This window comes from Haemaphysalis longicornis, unplaced genomic scaffold (genome assembly GCF_048455015.1).
Source record: "Haemaphysalis longicornis isolate Haplotype H1 unplaced genomic scaffold, Haemaphysalis longicornis Haplotype H1 scaffold_8, whole genome shotgun sequence".
Taxonomy (NCBI): domain Eukaryota; kingdom Metazoa; phylum Arthropoda; class Arachnida; order Ixodida; family Ixodidae; genus Haemaphysalis; species Haemaphysalis longicornis.
In genome coordinates, this window is record NW_027526445.1 from 104,194,416 (window position 1) to 104,213,203 (window position 18,788).

General features: G+C 43.3%; 1 protein-coding gene across 1 annotated transcript; it reads left to right on the forward strand.

Annotated features, from left to right (window-relative positions):
* The first annotated feature begins 9,043 nt into the window (after nt 1-9,043).
* LOC144150112 (sulfotransferase ssu-1-like) lies at nt 9,044-17,919 on the forward strand. Its single transcript, XM_077681931.1, has 3 exons — nt 9,044-9,334; nt 11,629-12,103; nt 17,336-17,919. The coding sequence occupies exons 2-3, from the start codon at nt 11,648-11,650 to the stop codon at nt 17,822-17,824; spliced, it is 945 nt and encodes a 314-aa protein (XP_077538057.1). The 5' UTR covers nt 9,044-9,334; nt 11,629-11,647; the 3' UTR covers nt 17,825-17,919.
* Nucleotides 17,920-18,788: the final 869 nt, after the last annotated feature.

Below are 18,788 nucleotides of genomic sequence, written 5' to 3' on the forward strand. Positions count from 1 at the left end.
TCGTATTTTGAGTTTTTCAAAAGTTCGTTCAGCCAATCATCTTAACTACGCTCTTGTAACCATTACACGTGGATCTTCCGCAAAATATGCATTATTGTAGAAACGCTGTGCGTTACACTTCACCATTTCCTGTAATGTTTTTAATTTTAATTTTAATTTAAGTGTGGGTCAAAGCCACTGATTGTCACGCATGCGGGACAAGCTGAAAATTTCAGGCTGAATTTATCCCTCCTTCGATCTCAATTACACAACATTTCGGCCAATCCGTAGGCGCCTAATTATTTTTACGCCCGGAAACACGCCTTCAAAGGCATCTAGTAGTATTTCCAAATTTCTCTTTTGGCTGATTCATACATCTGCGCTCGTAGGGCATATTTTCTAGGTGCCTTTGTGGCGAGTTTACATACGCTTGCACCGAACTTCACACATAACAATAAAAAGCCTGGCCCCTCGTGTGGACACAAAAACGAATACCCGCACAATGCCCTTCAAGAGCAGACAGCTTGTCTGGGCGTCTTTCTTCAGAGAGGGGAAAGAGCGGTGAAGTTTTTGCCTTCAGACTAACAACCTATTTCCACGAGTTTTTAAATCTTAGTACCTACAGCAGTTATATTACGCGCACTAAACAAACTTGGTCACAAATGGCACTCGTCTAATAACGAAGCCATGAAGTTCCGATATCTGTAACACGTGAACTGTTTTCTTGAAGATTTCGATCTAGAACGATCTGAAGGGAATGAGATAGTCTGCACACATGCTGACACTGCTCTCCGCGGTGAAGTTGTTGCATGAGGTGTAAACAGCCGAGCGCCACCGGAGTGTAGCGGATGCTAAAGGCGGCAATTCCCTTAACTTCCTACGAGGAGGTGACCCAATACAGGAAAGACTTGGCAGCAGTTGCATGGCGCCACAGTGATTAAGATGATGATGCTTAGCGGCTTACCCCTTGCAACAAAGGGGCGTAGCACAGCCACCTTGTTTTTATTCCCAGTGCACAATTCCCTAACCAAAAAAAAAATCCTTTATGGATTTTTTGTGCTATTCTAATTTCTAGGTTTGCTTGTCTTCCCAAGTTGTTCTCTGCTCTTTTCCCACCAACACTTCAACCTTCTTTTCAAAACCTCTACTGCTGTCTAATTCCCTTTTCCGTTAATCCTAAAGCGAAGTGCTGCTGGAAGCTGGATGTCTTTCTCAATGAGGACCGGACGGATACCTTTACACTCCCTCACAAAATTTCTCATGCTTTCTGCCTCACTGCGGCAACCTGCGCAAAGTTCTTGCTGTGCCGGCTCGCGGATTAGTGTTTTCGTCCGCAAGTAACACGCCCAGGCTTCAAATAGATATGCACTCCCTTTGATGTTATCAAACAACTTTTAGCTCGTCATCTCCCGCTTTCAGATTGCCTATATATCTATGCACTTCTTTGCGTTCATCCTCTTTTTCCAGGTCGTTGTCTCTGATTATTTCACTTCATTTTTTAAAGACGATAGTCTTCCTTGGGCTACTTAAACGCAGAAATTCTGGTCTGTCTGTCTGTCTGTCTGTCTGTCTGTCTGTCTGTCTGTCTGTCTGTCTGTCTGGTACCCAATGCAGCCATTTAGCCAAACGTATGCAGAAGCTATGCAATAGTCTTATTATATTGTTTTACCCACTTACCCAGTTATCTACTATCTTGTCCAATTGTCTTACCCACAGCCGAATCTAAACGTCTAAGTCCGGTGTCTATGTTCATCCTTAACACTGTTGAACAAGAACAGAACATTACACAAATATAAGGCAGCAAATTGACACATAAGTGATATCTGCAGTGTTTCTTTAATAAAAATATTATGTATTCTTGGTTTTTGCGATAGCAAAAGAAAAACTACATCAACTGCAGAAAACGGCCGCCTGCTGTTGCCCGCGCTACTATATCTCGTGACGGTATTTTGAAAATCAAACAGTAACAGCAACGAAGGGTTCTACTAGATACGTTTCACGTTCCCCTTATAATGCTCGCGGAGTAGTACTACGTGCTTCTATAAACGCTGTAGTAGGGTGTCTCGTTTAACATCCGTCTCCGCCATACGGAAGCGCTGACATCGAGGCTTCCGACTTGTAGCAGTAAAAGGCGGTAGAAAAAAATTTACTTTAGGAAAGCTCTAGCGTGTTATCTTGGCAGGAGCGAGACGGGAGAGGAACAGCATGAGAGGTGAGCAGAAAGAGAAGAGATGCATTTACATGTAGCGGGTGCCAGTCAACTATCGTCATTAGTCGACATTTGCAGCAAAAGTAGCAAATACGCGGCCATTTTTGCTGCCTTTGTCGTTTACCCTGCGCTTCCAGATTTAATATACTTTGTCCTGAGCCTTCTGGTTTTTTTCCTCCACTGTTTTTACAAGCTTTTCATGTAAAAATACCTTAACACTCTGGCCGCCCATCTCTGGTCATCAATATATCTTTGATAAAAACATAATTCGCTCAGTGCTTCCCTCACTTCAAACGACGCCCATCCCATGTCTCCCTGCTTGCACCACTTGTTGTAATGCTTGGGATTGGGCGAGTTGGTTCATGATCGCTGGAAAACCTTTAGCTGGAACGTATGGAAGCAAAGGACGGTCGAGAGAAACACGGACAAAAGTTGTTGTCTTTCTGTGTGCTCCTAATGCAATCGACCTACCGCCATTTGATTAACTTGTAGTCCTGACTGAATCTCAAATGTGATACCCACTAGTGGGCTTGAAAAGTTGAGTGCCGGTACCATTACACCCTTCCAGATTCCTCAGCTACTCTGTATTTGTTATATACCCATATTGCTCTGTGCTTCATGATAGAGGCATTTCTTTAGCCTTTCATTCTTAAATGCTCCTCGTGAGATTTTCGATACGCCTGACCTTCGTTTATCCGTTGCTTCACCGTACCGTCGGTTCAGCGGACAGTGCCGCCTGTGGCGAAACGCTCGCCAGTGGAATGCCGGTCGCCGTCTTGGCTGCGTGCTCGCGCAGGGCTCTACACGTTGTTCTGCGGTTCGGCTTGCCAACCGCAAACAACCGAGAGGGCTTTTTCAGATTAGAGGGCTCTGAGAGTGCAAGCAACCCTTACAAGGCACGCCTCGTGTACGATTTGCGCGCGTATTCATCACATCCAATTAAAGAAGACTCTGAAGGCCCCTAACTGCACCATAAAAGTGGAACTACATGTTTATTCCTTCGTGTAGTCGTTTTAATATACAAAGCAAACTTTTTATGCCATATTGTTACATGTGTGCACTATGGCGCACACAAGAACATTTTGTATTAAAAAGTCTAGCAAAGCCGGCGTGTAACGCCTACTCGAGCATGGTAGGGCCGGGGCATTCGTTGACAATGAACGAACAGCGTCTTGCACGAGCAAAAATCAAATTTTTGGGCGCCTTCTAAAGTACCCCCAAGGAAAAGTGCCCAAAGAGCGATGGTACGTAGCTTAAATACTTCGGTACGAAGTGATTTATTTCAGGGCCATAGGTTTAAAACAATTACCGAGATGCGCTTCCGAAAGTAATGCCGCATGACAAAAGTGAATTGTTGCTACACGTGCAAAACCAATGCTTCATGCCAGCAATAAGATTTGGTGGCCGGCTTGTTTGTTAATGGTCTCCAAAAGGAATTACTTTGTGGATAAAGGGGGACAGAGACAGGAAAGTGCAAAAGAGCTGTCAACTGAAGGCTGTGACTACATTTTGTCGCATCCATATACTCTGTACGGTTGTATAAACAAAAACTGCGTCGCCTGCGCTGCGGTGAAACCATTGTTACAAGTTGTGGACTGAAGCGAAGCGCTCGGCACAAAAAAAGCTGTACAAACTTTTAGAATTGTCTGTTAATGCGTAAAAAGTCTTACGATGCTTCCCTAACTCCCACGCCTTGCGTTTTCTTGGTTGCAGTCATCGCTTCAACAGAAAAAGCGGTTTTTATTTCTTTCTTGAGTTAATCCAGTGAGGCCACGGGATTGAAATACATTTTTGATGTTTTGTGAGTTCATTTGAATTTGCTTTTGTGTTTTGTTTGTTTCTAGGCAAACGCCGGAAAAGTCACAATTAAGTAGAACTTGACAATTTTTTTTTCATTTGGATTTGTTTATCGAGGTTCATGACACTGACTGAGATGTCTTTACGAGGCGTTACACAGTTCCCGATCAAGTGCTCTGAAAAAAAATTATTATGGCATAAAAACCCAAGTTGACGTTAATTAAAGCACCCTGTCACACTTTTAAACGTGTTTACAGCCTATCGGTGCCGCGTTTTCTATTTCACACAGGTGTGAAGATGTGGGGATATAGCTCGGGATGTTGATTGAATTACTGCGATTCTGAAGAAAATCAATACTACAAACGCGAACGTGCGGTCTAAGCTCACAGGCTCCTGGCCTTCATTTCTAATTAAGAAACAGAAACGCACAAAACTTATGGTCGTGGAAAAAACTTGCCTTAAATTTCCATCGTTCCATGGCCACGGAGTCGCCTAACTCCTACGTAACTGCCTCTTGACACCAAAGTTAGCCCAGCTATCCCACCCTTAAGACTGGTGCGGCACCATTGATTGAAGCGGTAGACCGGTAAGGTAGTCAGGGCGTGTAGAGCCAGTCGTACGGCACCGAAAAACGTAGTACTATCCATCCAACGACGCCTATGCGCCCACCATTACAAGGGTTCGTTGAGTTTCATTCGCTGTTCGTGCAGCCAACAACACATGTCTTGAACCACGTTTCAGCGGCCATATCCACTCATGACAACAGCTCAACACAAAGAGAACACTGCAGCAAACTCGACCAAAGCAACAGAAAGCTGCGTTCTCCAATGGGCTGTCACTTTCCAGTAACGTAGGAAGCGCCGCGGGATGGCGGCACCCATTTAGCTGCCTGGTCACTATAGGGTATTCCGGTTTACGTCTCATCTAGCCCAACCTTTTCTCCGCAACAACGAGTGGTGCTAGCGTCTTCTCCAAACGAGCACGCTTTAGCATGCTACCAGACTTCGTTAACTTGGACGTAAATTGGACGTTAAATTGGACGTAAATTGAATGGCGTACGACTAGCAGTGAACATTCGTAAATGCATCCTGAACTCGTTATCTGGTGGTGTGCGAGTGCCAGCTAAGCCCCACACTTGCTCCGATTTCAGTGCCCCCGATAGAGCAGTGGAAGGGAGAACTGGCAGCTCTAGCGTCTAAAATCCACTTCTGCTCGTAGACAGGGATTAGACGGCTGAATGCTGCAACAGGGATCTGAACAGAGGAGACTGACAACATCACTCTCTCTCTCTCTCATAGGCTCCGATATATTGGGTGATGTGTATAAGTGTGGTCGGTTCGTTGTCTTTCCAAAATTCACTTGCTGCTGCGGCCGTTTATTTTCAGGGAAGCATAACAACGCCATGGACAACGAATCCTACCAAGACTTCGATGTCCTATGGATGCGCAAATTGTTCAGCGACGAAAATATACGTTCAGAAAATAATTACAAGCCGCGAAATGAAGATACCATCATTGTTACGTGTCCGAAGATTGGCATGACCTGCACAATATACATCGCTTACAACATCATTAATTCTGGTAACAAGCCTGTAGATTTCAACGAATTCCGTCGCATATCACCATTCATACTTTACTTGCGCTGAAACAGCCGAGCATTTGTCGAGATTCAGCCCCGTGATGACCGATCTTCCGTTGGACGTTTTCCAAAGAGGATACGAGCCTCATCATGGGCCTCGAGGCAAGGAAGGCGAAGAAAAAGAGCAGCTAGGCACGCAAATGTTCGAGAAAGATCGAAGACAGATCGAAGCCTCTGGGAAGAACGTCTAGAGCACGGTAACCTGGAGGAGCAGCGCAGTCGATCGGATTGCGGGAGCGCTTCCACCAGCAATTCTCGGGCTTCAAGCCTGACCATCTTTTTCAGACGAACCGAAGGTAGTGTCATTATGGCGCCGCGACCTTTCTCTGTTGCCTCGCCAGCGCTACGTTAATGGTACCAAACACCAACGGTAGCCCCATCGACAGGAACGTCTAGTCGTCACCACCTTTGTCGACGCGAAAACTGTGAGGCGTTACTTTTGCGCATTGCCCGCGGACTCAGCCTCTAGGATTTTGAGGTATTAGATGATAGTGTGTTGGCGATTTAAACCAGACTTTCCAACTGCTTTATCTGTTTTTATTTTCAGGTGTTCCCGTTTCCCGTCCTGCACAATGACTACAGTTTCCATGATATGGTCACCCGCATACTTCACTTGAGCAGCTTTAACTCTGACCCTGAACCTGCCACACCATCAAAACATTCCACCTTCGCTAAAATCATATATATATATATATATATATATATATATATATATATATATATATATATATATATATAAATATATATATATATATATATATATATATATATATATATATATATATATATATATATATATATATATATATATATATAGAAATTAGTGTTTGCAGTCAAGAAAACCTTCGAAAAGCAAAGGGGAGGATGTGGTAGGTGATGGGAAGAGATAAAGAATTTTGAAAGAAAGAAGGAAAGTGGAGAAAAAATTCCCGCTAAGTGGGATCCCAACCCACGACATTCTGGGTTGGGATCCCACCTAGCGGGCATTTTTTCTTCCCTTTCTTTCTTTCCAAATTTTTTATCTCTTTCTGTCACCTACCACATCCTCCCCTTTGCTTTCCGAAGGTTTTCTTGACTGCCAACTCTAATTTCTGTCGTATTTCAACGAGCCCCCAATTCCTATTCCGATTCGCTATATATATATATATATATATACGATAGAGAAGTCAAACTGAAAAACATAACAGCAGTTATTCTAACGGTTCGACCGGGGGCCGGTCTTTTATTCTTATATATATATATATATATATATATATATATATATATATATATATATATATATATATATATAAGACAGAAATAACAGTTGGCAGTCAAGAAATCCTTGGAAAGCAAAGGGGAGTATGGGGTCGGTCATTGAAACATATAAAGAGTTTGAAAAGAAAGAAAGAAAGTGGAGAAAAAATGCCCGCCAGGTGGGATCTGGCCAGCATTTTTTCTCCACTTTCTTTCTTTTTTTCTACATTCTTTATCTGTTGCAATGACCTACTACATTCTCCACTTTGCTTTCAGAGGTTTCCTTGACTGCCAACTCTTTATTTCTGTCTTATTTTCAACCCCTCATTTCCTATATATATATATATTGAGATGATCAAACATTTTTGTCGTCGTTATATCTTACTCAAAGCGGTTTGGGTTATGTAATGGCCGAATAACTAGGGTGACGAGTGGGGACTAACCATCTCTTTATCCCTCAATCAGACCCTCACGGTGTGATACCTCAACAATTTCACCAGGACCTCGAAAATCCAAACGTATTTTAAAGCTAAATTAATGTAACAAGAGCTTGTGCAAGAACCTTCGTTTTTAAACGTGCAAATAGGGAGCCTTCGATATGAAATCGTGTCTTTCCATAGCGAATAAATGCTCATCAAAGCAAAGCGTGAAATAAAGGTAGTTTTGGCGCACACAAAGGACGCTATACCAGGCAAGGGCAGTGACGTGTGATTTAAGCAGACCGATATAGATTACTTTGGCTTTCGTCCTTTGATGTAATTTAACACATTTCATTTTTTTTTCAAGCGCCGTAGGGATACGTCCTTAACTTCATTAAGAGGTTAAATCAAATCAAAGCAATTTCTACCTGTAGATACATGGAGATATTTTCTCCCCTTATATTTTCTGCTCCATAATGCCCCCGTGGGGCTTTCGGGAGAATGAAAAGAGTGCAAACTGCTAAGTAGTTAGATGGTTTCTGGAGTTCTACAAAGCATCCTGTTAATGCCTCTAGGGTAGAAGTTCTTTAGGGCACAGATTTTCACGTGTCCTCACCAGGTTATTGCTTAGAAGGATCAAAGGTGTGTTTTTTAGAATCCATTGCTTTACAAACTATAAAAAATTCTAGAATACAACTCGCGCATGCGTAAATATTATATTCCAGTAGCAATAAGCTGGATTTCAGGTATAAACCATGACGTTTAGCCTCTATTGAAGGAGAAATGGAATAGTGCCCTTGTGTCCATATTTAGTCCGGCGTGAAAGGTACCCAGATGGCCAAACATCATCCAGAGCCGTCAACTAAGTCGCGTCACGTAACCCAAGCATAGTTTCAACCCGTTGAACCGCAAAAGGAAAGATACGAGGTAACAGCTACGAGATAGTCTGCAAGGAGATGTGCGCTTTCAAATGGGCCCAGACGCTGAGTGTGAAAGAAATCTGAGTGCGAATCGCTCAGTGCAAATCGGTGCATTTGAGTTTCATGTTCTTTGTACTGCAGTGATTTGGTCTTTGTAAAACCGTGCCTTTCGAATGATATTTGTGGGCGCATCGCGTTCTCTCTTCAGTGAAGATCGTTGCCGTTTTTTTCCCTCAGAAATGTGTAAATGAGTCTTCGTGTGCATTTTTGTATTTTTTTGTGTGGCAATTTGGTTATCGTGCCGCGGTTTTCAAACTCCAAATAATTGCTATCGAACGAATTTTCGACTGCGGCGCGTTAAAGTGTCTTCCCCGTAAATTTCTGTGCAGGTGTGTTCTTTCTCCGTTTTGCTTTCTTTCGTTATCTTTGTTCGTTGGCGAATGTCAATGTGTTTACCGAATTTTTTTGTGTTGCTTTTAAAATGTACCCAGTAACTATTCTGCCTTTCTGAATGCAAACTTCTATTCCCACTCCTGCCTAAGGCCTGGTACTCAGGCTTGCAGTATTCAATAAATAAATAAATAAATAAATAAATAAATAAATAAATAAATCTCACCCCAGATTAAGGCTTGGCAACAGCTTTGATTTTTTAGGCGCCCGTCTTCGCGAGGTACTTGCGTCAAAATTCCCAGGATACTGACCTCAATAGACAGGTAAAACGCTCCCGCTTGCCACCATCTTCTTCACTTAGCCCCTGGTGGTATTGAGCGCATCAACACTGTGTTTTCCCTGGGAACTCGTGACCTATATAATCCACGTGCCGCTTGTCCACCCTTGCAGGCTGTGCCCCACACTGCGGAAACTCTGGGCTGAAGATATGCGGGCTCCGGGACTTGACCCACTTGAGATAGGGGTAGCAGTGACAAATATGCCTCACTGTGTATACACTACACCCTGTTCCAGAAACGACATCGAGGGGACCACTAGCTGTCTTAAGCCTGGAAGGCATTTTATCGCTTTCCGTACTATTTTCCTGCGTGAACTGTAGCAACGTTTTGCGGTTATTTTCTCTATAACTCTGCTTTATTCTGGTGGGAGACCTGAGGAGGGAGCTCACCGAAGCAAAGAGAAAAGAGGTAAGAAGTAATGAATCGCTTTGTTAAGGCACGTATTCGCGATGTTATTGACACCCCGTTCGGCTGTGGTGCGAAATGAATATTCACAGCGGTTTCTTCAACATTGATTTTAAGCTTACATCCGTGGAGGTCACAAAAGGTGTATCAGTGCCAATATCTAGTGGAGAGAATGCTTCATTTATTCAGAAGGTAATCCCACGATATTCCGATAATCACAAAACACTGAGGCCACTGCAGATACGCACTAGGCACATTTATGAGCGTATTAAAGCATATGGGGGATCACTTCCTTATAGCTACGAGTGTGTATTACACATTTGTTTGGATGTTTCGAACGCTAACAAAGTTTTCATGGACTCTAAGCCAGCCCCTCCCACCCTTGTCTGCGTTGAGCGTTCAGGCACGCAAGCCTATTTTTTGCTCACATGGGGTTGCTTACAAAACTTTATCTCCGCTTTCAGCGCAAAACAGCAGAGTGGCTTGCGAATGAAGCATACTTGTACCGGACATGGGTTCCAGAACCGCCACCAGTAAAGCTGATTGATTGATTGATTGTGGGGTTTAACGCGCCGACGCAACGCAGGCGATGAGGCGCGCCGTAGTGGAGGGCTCCGGATTAATTTTGACCACCTGGGGATCTTTATCGTGCGCCGAAATCTCGTACACACGGGCGTTTTTGCTTTTCGCCTCCATCAGAAAAGCGGCCGCCGCAGCCGGGAAACGAACCCGCGACCTCGTTCTCAGCAGCGCAATGCCTTAGCCACTGAGCCACCGCGGCGGGTCGCCACCAGTAAAGCGTTGATTTGTGAAATCGTCAGAAAGGACTGATCAAATCCCTCGCCACAGTTTTGTGGCGCCACATTAAAGAAGTTCTCTTGTAGCGTTTGAATTAGCGTTTAAGAAAATTTGTAAGAATAGAAACAGTACCCGTAACCACAGAAACTCAAAAAGGGTTAGTTTAAGGGATGTACTAGAGCGTAATTTAACAACCCAAAACTAAACGAAACAAGGATCTGCAAAGTAATTACGTTGATAGCGAAGTTGGACATTCCGACCCGACCACCTAATTTTATTTGTTGTGAAAATATTGATTGCTGAGCCTGTGCTAGATCGCCTGAATTTTGCAACGAGAAAAAAAAATATTCCGCCATTTCGTAATTGAGATGCGAGGACTGAGGTAACAGCACAGGTGGTGGTCTTCTCTACGTTTAACTTGGCATTTCTTAGGTTTGCGCAATTATAAGGGAAATAATGGTAACAAGCGAACTGGAAACTGTATGAAAACTGAGCCAAATATAATGTACTCTACTAAAGTCGAAAATTCTAACTACCAAAGTCAGAAACCAATGTCCAATTCAACTGCTCCAACGTCGACATCTAACGCCCGCGGTATGAAGCAAAGGAAATGCTTTACGCTCAGTGCGTGATGATAGCGCAATCGCACAGAAACTGTTGTGATACTGCGAGGGAAGCAGTTTCGATTGCGATTACGTCAGGCTTTTTTGTTTTTTTCTTGAGGCCCCACCCCCAACACCCGCGCGTGAGCTTTTTTGCTTCCTCTTCATGGACGTTCCTTCACACTTCTTCGCCTATAACTTTCGGTCTCTCCACTTTGCCGAACGGAATTTTCTTTTAAGACGGACTGAACAAAGCTTAAACACACTGCTTTCAGAATTTCGTGTTGTTAAGAGAGAGCTGTGGTTTGGCAATACGGGCATAAGGATATTTGAAACCGCTTAACCTTTTACTTCTTAATTGCGGTTGTCAACTGCAAGATGACATTACATTCAAGTTTATTGTGCACGGTATCAAAAAGTCCCGATGTGCGAGGGTGTAAGACCATAGAAAAAAATCAACGATTGTTAGCCGTTGCATCTAAGTTAAATGCTACAAGTGCCGGTGGGAAACCATGCTCAGTTTCGCAGATTGCTCACGTTATGACGACATGTCAAATAAAACGGGCGTTCCAAAGATCATGTTAAAAGCTTTGTTAAATTGACCGTTTGAGTCTGGGTAAGAAACAAATAATTCACACTTTTCACTGTAAATTTGGGGCGTAAGTCGGCCACTGAGCGCGTCACACATGCAGGATTATACCCTCGTTCTGGCGGGGGGTTTCTAAACATTATCAACATAAGAACATCTTGGTGTCTACTTTTTCCCATGTTGTACTCCTGCAATGTTGACCTAACCGTGGGTGCAGTTTTCCTAGTGAGAAGCCATTTCATCAGTATCTAGTGTATCAGCAGATCTGCTTTCTAAAATTTGGTGTCTTTCATGCACTTGGTTTTCAGACCCGTACAGAAAATCGCCATGGACCCAGCGATGTACCAAGACATTGATGGCGTGTGGATGCACAAATTTTTCCCAGTGGAAAACGTCCGATCGGCAATGAAGTACAAGCCAAGGGATGGCGACATCATCGTTGTTACGTACCCAAAATGCGGCACTAACTGGGCACAGTACATTGTGTACAACATCCTCACCCGTGGAAACCCACCTGCTGATGTGGGAGAATACAGCCTCATGTCACCATTCATAGATTTGACTGGGGCTAACGCTTCTGAAAATCCGTCGAGATTCGCCGCCATCATGACGCATTTGCCTCTTCATGCTTTTACGCCAGTAGATCAGGCAAAGTACATCTACGTAGCAAGAAATCCATACGACTGTGCAGTATCCTTCTACCACTTCATCTTGGGAATGACGCCGAAGTCTATTACTGATGTCTCATTCGGAAGGTTCCTGGACTTGTTCCTTTCGGGAAAGGTAATTGCTTCTTGTAGTTTCTTTCCTTTATCTTGCGTGAGAACAAGCGCATCTGAAACAATTAGCACAAGGGCGACGTCACACCTTTTGTTTCAATACCAATGAGCGAAGGATATCCATAGCAGCTGTGAAAGTGATGCACTTTGTTGAGTTAATATAAGACTTAAGAGAAAAAGTGGGGCTATTTCATTTAGTATAGAAAAGTTTGGATGTAGCGAAAATTTGGGGTAAACAACGAATCTGGAAAGCTCCAACAGGACACAAATTACGGTTGAAAACTTTAGCGTACATGCCACATTAGCAAAAGCAGATAACGTAAGAAATGTGCCACTTTGAAAACGACAAGGTGCATTTCTCGTCCTCATTCTGGAATATTCCCGTGTATACGGTGGTATAGCACAACTATACTCTTGGGTAGACTTCACAAAGTGTTTTACAGCGAATCTATACATGGCTACAGCACTACAGGCTTTATAGGCTGCTCTGTTAGCGCAGCAAATGCTGTCAAATCTTTCTGGAGAATGCTTGGTAGCACTCAATGCAATGACGACGCCACTCAAGAGCAAATACAGCAGCATTGCAAAACCTCAGCAGTACAAGCAGCCCAGTTCTGCTGGGTTACAATAAAACGGCAGTGTTTCCAAAAGATTTAATCTAACCATCTCCGAATCTGATAAATCGTATTAAAATAACAATGTTTTGTTTCAGCCATCACTTTTACTCTATCCATTCAGCCTTAGTCTATTCTTTCCCTGTGAAATGGCATCTACAAAGTGAATTGCGAATATTTTCATTTTATTCACGGGTATAGGCATTCGCCTAGTTTTTGAGTTTAGGACGAAATAGCTCAAAACATCACGGCTTGCTTTAGGTATGGGTTCGCAAGTTCCGGCAGCAATGAATGGACTTCTCAGCCGAAGCAGAAAAAATTGCGTCCACATAACCTGAAAGCTGCTGAAAAGCTTGTGCTTCCTTTAATAGCTGCAAAAAAGGCACCTTCTGGTGCATTTAAAATGCATGAGAGGCAGCCATACACAGTAAAAACGCACTAACCAAGCAGTTTTTGCACGCTGATACAGTCGAACCTTCTTAATTCGAAGTCGCATCATTTGAACCTACGAATAATTCTTGCTGGGCCATTGTTCCTGGCGCAGTAACGTGTATATGAAAGAAAGAAGCTTCTAGCAAATTCGAGCCTGAAACACCTACCTCAAACAAATGAAATAGTATTTCCAGTCTGTACAGGCTACTTTTCGACCAATTCGAAACCGACTCCCAAAATTGAATGCGCTACTAGACCCCTCAGCTTCCGAAACTCGTTACCGCGTGTTTAGTCAGCGTACAATGAAGCCGCTGGCATGGACCACTTGGTCTCGCTTTGCGCGCTTGCGGGGGCAAAGTCCTTTTCTTTCTCCCACGAACAGACCAGTCCGTAGGCCACAGTTCGAAAGCATGTAATTAAAAGTGCGCCCCAAAAGTAGTGTAGCACCGCCCACGTAATCGGGCACACGTTTCTAATATTAGTAACGTGCGCTACTCAGGGTAATTCGAACTGAGTTTCTGTCTCCTCGGAGTTTGAATTAGCGAGGTTGGACTGCCTTCGCTCACGCTAAAATATATCGCTAATCTAAAAGCACAAAATTAGTCTTTGCCTCTGTATAAGTTGAAAGAACCACTGAACTGACTAGCGATATGAATAATACATCCTTTGGTGGATTGCTTTGCTCGCTAGAGTGGTAAGCCTAAAAGACAAAACGCAAGAAAACCAGGAATAGGATACAGATTATACTTACGTTAGTGATAACGGTTGGTTTCTGACGTCAGACATTATGAACATCCCCAAAAAAACTCTGCGAGCCTCAGCCCAGGTACTGTCTCCGTTTAGGGGTAAGAGCTTCGGGTAGTCAGCTACCGCAACATGCACCGTTAAAGGGACAAACAACCGATTTTTGTCGGGTATATATTCTCTATCCCAAATGAAAGGGCATCACTTAAAGCACTTTGACGTGAAACGGTTTTGCTGATAACGCCCTAGAACTTTCCAAATCGAAATTTTTATATCTGCGAGCCGTATGTGTCCCTCCCAAAAATGATGCTGGCAACCATGACATAGAGTAGCTAGGCAACATACTTTTGTCTGTATACGAAATGAACAGCGATATTTAAAAACTTAACCCCAGATAAAAAAAGTTGGAATCGCAGGCTTGCCTGTTCCGTTATGTGTTTTTTAATGCAACCGTTTAGTGTGCACGAATGCGCCATCTTTTGCGATAGACGATAGGTAGAATCTGGCTTCACGTTGTGGAGGTGGGAAGTTCAATTCTCCCAGGGCGTGCGTTTGTTTTCTTAAGCTGCCGTTGGTGTCTTTGGAAAATGAAATCAAATATTTTGGCAGAACAAACGCATCTGCCTCAGACAGAATCGTCAAAGCTCCTTCAATGGGTCTGTTTACTGAACGCTGCAGTTGATTCTGGGCATGGTGGCTCCGTTAGCCACACTGAGAGCAACCAAGCGGTGGCGGGCGGCGTGTTTTTAGAATTTTGAAAATATGTTTAGAAATACATATACAATTTAACCTTGTACAAATACTTGTGTTAAAAGATTTTCAATGCCTAGATAAACGTTTCAGCAGTTACAGTAGCTGCTATATTTGCATTTCACGTGACAGGGACACATATTGTAGTGCCAAGTTTCGACACTACGCACTGCCACCATTCCGATCTCAGGAACTTTGCTGCCAAATTAAAATTATTTCCGCCGATTTGTTTAGAAAATGCTTGTGGTTACCGGGCTATAAAAACGCTGGCTTTCATATGAGCTAGACAACATATGGGCGACACGCCCCTTTAAGGTCCATCGCTTTAATTCTACATTGTTTTTCGGAAGTCTAAGGCCGTAAGATATTGTTTAATGCTTTCTCGGAAGCTACGGGTTTGTGCGCACCCTAAAATGTTGGCGAAGCCGTACGGTCCCTTCCCGTCACTGTAGACTTTCATGAAGGCGTAGTAAGTTAGCTACAATTTTCCCAACTTCCGACAAGAGAAGACCACTTTAATAGCGCCTCAGCTATGGAGTTTTAATACTGGTTAGCTTCTACAATACTGTGCCGAGAAAAATTGCGGTGGGCGGTTCGAGATGTGTAACCAGAAGAATGAAACGCCGAAGCGGGACAGCATTGACTCGACCAAAAAGTGAAACAGTAATAAGCGCTACTAGATATAGAAATGACTGCTACACTACAGACTTCCTGAACATAGCACCTAATAGTGTCTAAACAGAGCAGTACATAATTTATTCTTCCAGACTCTACCAACTGGAAGCATATACATTACTTGCACTGTCACCGCAGTGCCATCACCATGTACAAGAAAAAGGCTTCAAGGGACCCAGCAACACTCTTGGAGCAGTTTCAATATTCCTGCAGACGTTTACATTATACTTCGAGGATTATTACACGTATCACAAATATTACACGTGCACGTTAAGGGGTGAGTAGGCAAATCGGTGTGAACGACCGGAAAAAACAAACAGTGCTCCCTTTAATTTACCTCATTATGAACCATTGCACCGCCCAAATAACATCATTTGTGCGGCACCGGTCCTATTGACTGTGGCTGGTCAACTTCAAGGCTTATTTGCGCATTTTTTGAGATGTTCTGCCATATTCGGCGCTGTGCAGCAACCTCTTGCTTGCCTGAATAAGTTGAACAATTGTGTTGTTTTTTTTGTGTTTTGAGTCCACCCAGAGCGTAGTAACGACCTCGATACTCCCCTTTCAACGAGACCCCTCTACATTATACGTTTGTTTCTTCGAAAACGCCCTGCCAGCCTGAGTGCCCACCTGCGAGTTCCAGTAGCCTTGCATCCTTTTCTGTTGCATCAGGGTGGAAATCTTCCCCTTCACGTTGTGGAGAAAAGGAGACAACTCCCTGGACTGTGATATATGGAAGGCCGAAAAGAACGTCATGAGCCACCCCTTCCCTAAGAGAGAGGCCGCAGCTTTTGTCGCGTTTTCTGCAGCCGAGTTTGAGAGAGAAGATTATGTGTCATTTGTCATCGCGCGTAGCTTTGGTGATAGAGAGCAGTATATTCATAATTCTTGCGGGAGGAGACTGCTGGACAATGAACTTTTCCAGAAAATACGTTCAGAGTAGTCGATGTTAAGTGTTGCGGGGTTCTTTTAAGCTGTTCTTATATAAGTTACAGAAATCAGGCTGTTCTCTTCAAAGAGGTTGTGCACTCCTTTTATTTGTAACGTGTAGTAATCGTCTAGAATTTTACAAATTTTCAAAATATAGCAAGCAATAAAAGATACCAAATGATTAAAAATAGTTGTTCAGTCGAACGAGAGACAACAATGACAAAGACGGGTGAAGGTGGTATTCGAAACGGGTACGTCGCTATGCGAGGCTTGCACGCATCCTCGAGGCCACAACTGTCTAATCTTGAAAGGTAGAAGTGGACGAAGTGAATGCTTTGTGGTCTTCTATTTTTAAACATTTGTTGGAGGTGTGCGTGTAATGCTGCACACGCGAGTTGTGTGAGCACCTTAATTATACAAACATCCGTTCGGAGAACAGCAAGGTAGGTTCTCGCTACATATTCTTTGTTCTTAACGATGAAAACGCGGGTTGTAGTGAGCGATTGTTAAATAGAACAAGCAAAACTGAGATCTGAAGGAACAATGGAAAAAATGGGCATAGTAAATGTTGTCTCTAGTTTGATTTTAAAAATTGTGTGGGAACATCTGTTTTTGCAGGCTCATTAAATTACTACTAGTAGATGAGTAGCGATGTACGTCCTGGTAGACGTACTGTTTGCTTGGCAGTCCGTATACAGTTGCCTAACAAGTTATAGTAACCTAGCAAACCATTAAAAAAGGCAAAAGGTGAAAAGGTGAACGATATTATATTGGTTATAACAAGGATCTCACAAATGTACTCATGAAAGTTAGGCGCCTACGTTTTCGTAATAACCGCAGTATAAGGATCGTTAAAGTGCTCCCGTATATTTCTTTGCTACGTTTTGTTCCAATTCCAAAAATTCGGATAGGTGCCACATTGTGTACAAATAAGCACTGCAGCAGGCGAGTGGCGCATTATGTACAATATTACAACGCACTGCGGCAATCAGACACATCTGAATATTTTAAGCTTGTTAATTTTGGTTTTGGGCCTCATCGGCTCAACTCACGACGTTTTGACTCTGCTATCTTCTTTTTTACACGTACAGGTTCTTTACGGCGACTACTTCGACCATTTGCTGCCGTGGTACGGCCGTCGAGTCTCCCCCAATGTACTCTTCATGACTTACGAAGACATGAAGGCCGATTTGAGGGCGGAGGTGCTGAATATTGCCGATTTTCTTGGTGAAGACCACGGCAAGGCTCTCCGCGAAGATGATGAACTGGTCACGCGCATCATGGATGCATGCAGTCTAGAGAATATGAAGCTATTCTTCAAAGACAACCCGAAAGACAGAGTGGAAAAAATGGCTCAAGCAGCTTCTAAATCACCCATCGTAGACCAGGCACCCCTGAAAGAAGTTCTATCTCCGCGCATGAATACGCACGAAGGTTCTGGTTTCGTGCGCAAGGGCATCGTAAGAGATTGGAAGAACCACTTTACTGCTGACCAGATTAAAATGATGAAAGTTTGGATCGCCAGTAAGACTCGAGGAAGTGACGTCATGAAGATTTGGAGCAGCTTGGACCTTCCATGAATCCTCCGACTTGAAAATCGAATTGTTTAAAACCGTAAAACATGGGAAAGCGAAACGCCGATTTGAGGTTTTGTTAAAGATCACGATCAAATGTTTGCGGTAGTCAGTATTTTTCAATTGCTTATGAAAGCTTTTTCACCTGGCTTTGTCACGGTCATATCTTTCCATCTCAGTCTCAATATCACTCTCTCTTGTCCCCTTGCGAATTTTTCTAAGCTCTGTTCCCTTTCCGAATTTTCCCATACAGTCACAATCACATATCCTTCCTTTTCTCTCCCCTCAGCTTCCAAACTTTCCTCTAGCCATGAACCGCAAGAAGAGTATTTGTAAATCTAAAAGTCGTCTGCACATTACGATTCGAAGTTCTTAGAGACGTCTCAGCCAAGAAAATATTTATGCACGCTTTCCTGAAGAGCTCTTGTAGCTGGGCTAACACGACGCTTATAGCCGTCTATTTGGGTACTTGCAAGATGCCTACACAACTACTTGCTAAATGTCTCAGAAACCTCTTTATAACGTCTACATAATGTCTTGACAACAAGTTTCAAGAACGTTTCAAGAGGTTCCAAAAACGTTTTGCAAAAGCGTCTTAACTGTGTTTCTTTAAGGCTTCCTCAGTACTACCTTGTAAATACTTGTGCCGTTCAAGAGGGCAAGCCTCAGGTACTGCTACAAGCTGCCGTAACAATTCAGACATCAGGCAGCTGCTTCTAAAACACGAACCTTGACTGCGCAATGTTCTCCGAATACATATTTTTGCTTACTTGCATACAGTTTCAAAGATACGTAATCATAGAAGAGAGGCTGGTCGCTGTCGAGTGTTCTGGGAGCAATCACTGGAAGTTCAATTGTTGAGAGGTGGTGGCAATATCCAAGGCCGGCCTGGGTTAGCGGTGCAAGCATGTAGCGGGCAGCATAACAGAAGGAGATGTTAGCATAACCTAAATAGGAGCTATTTGCATAA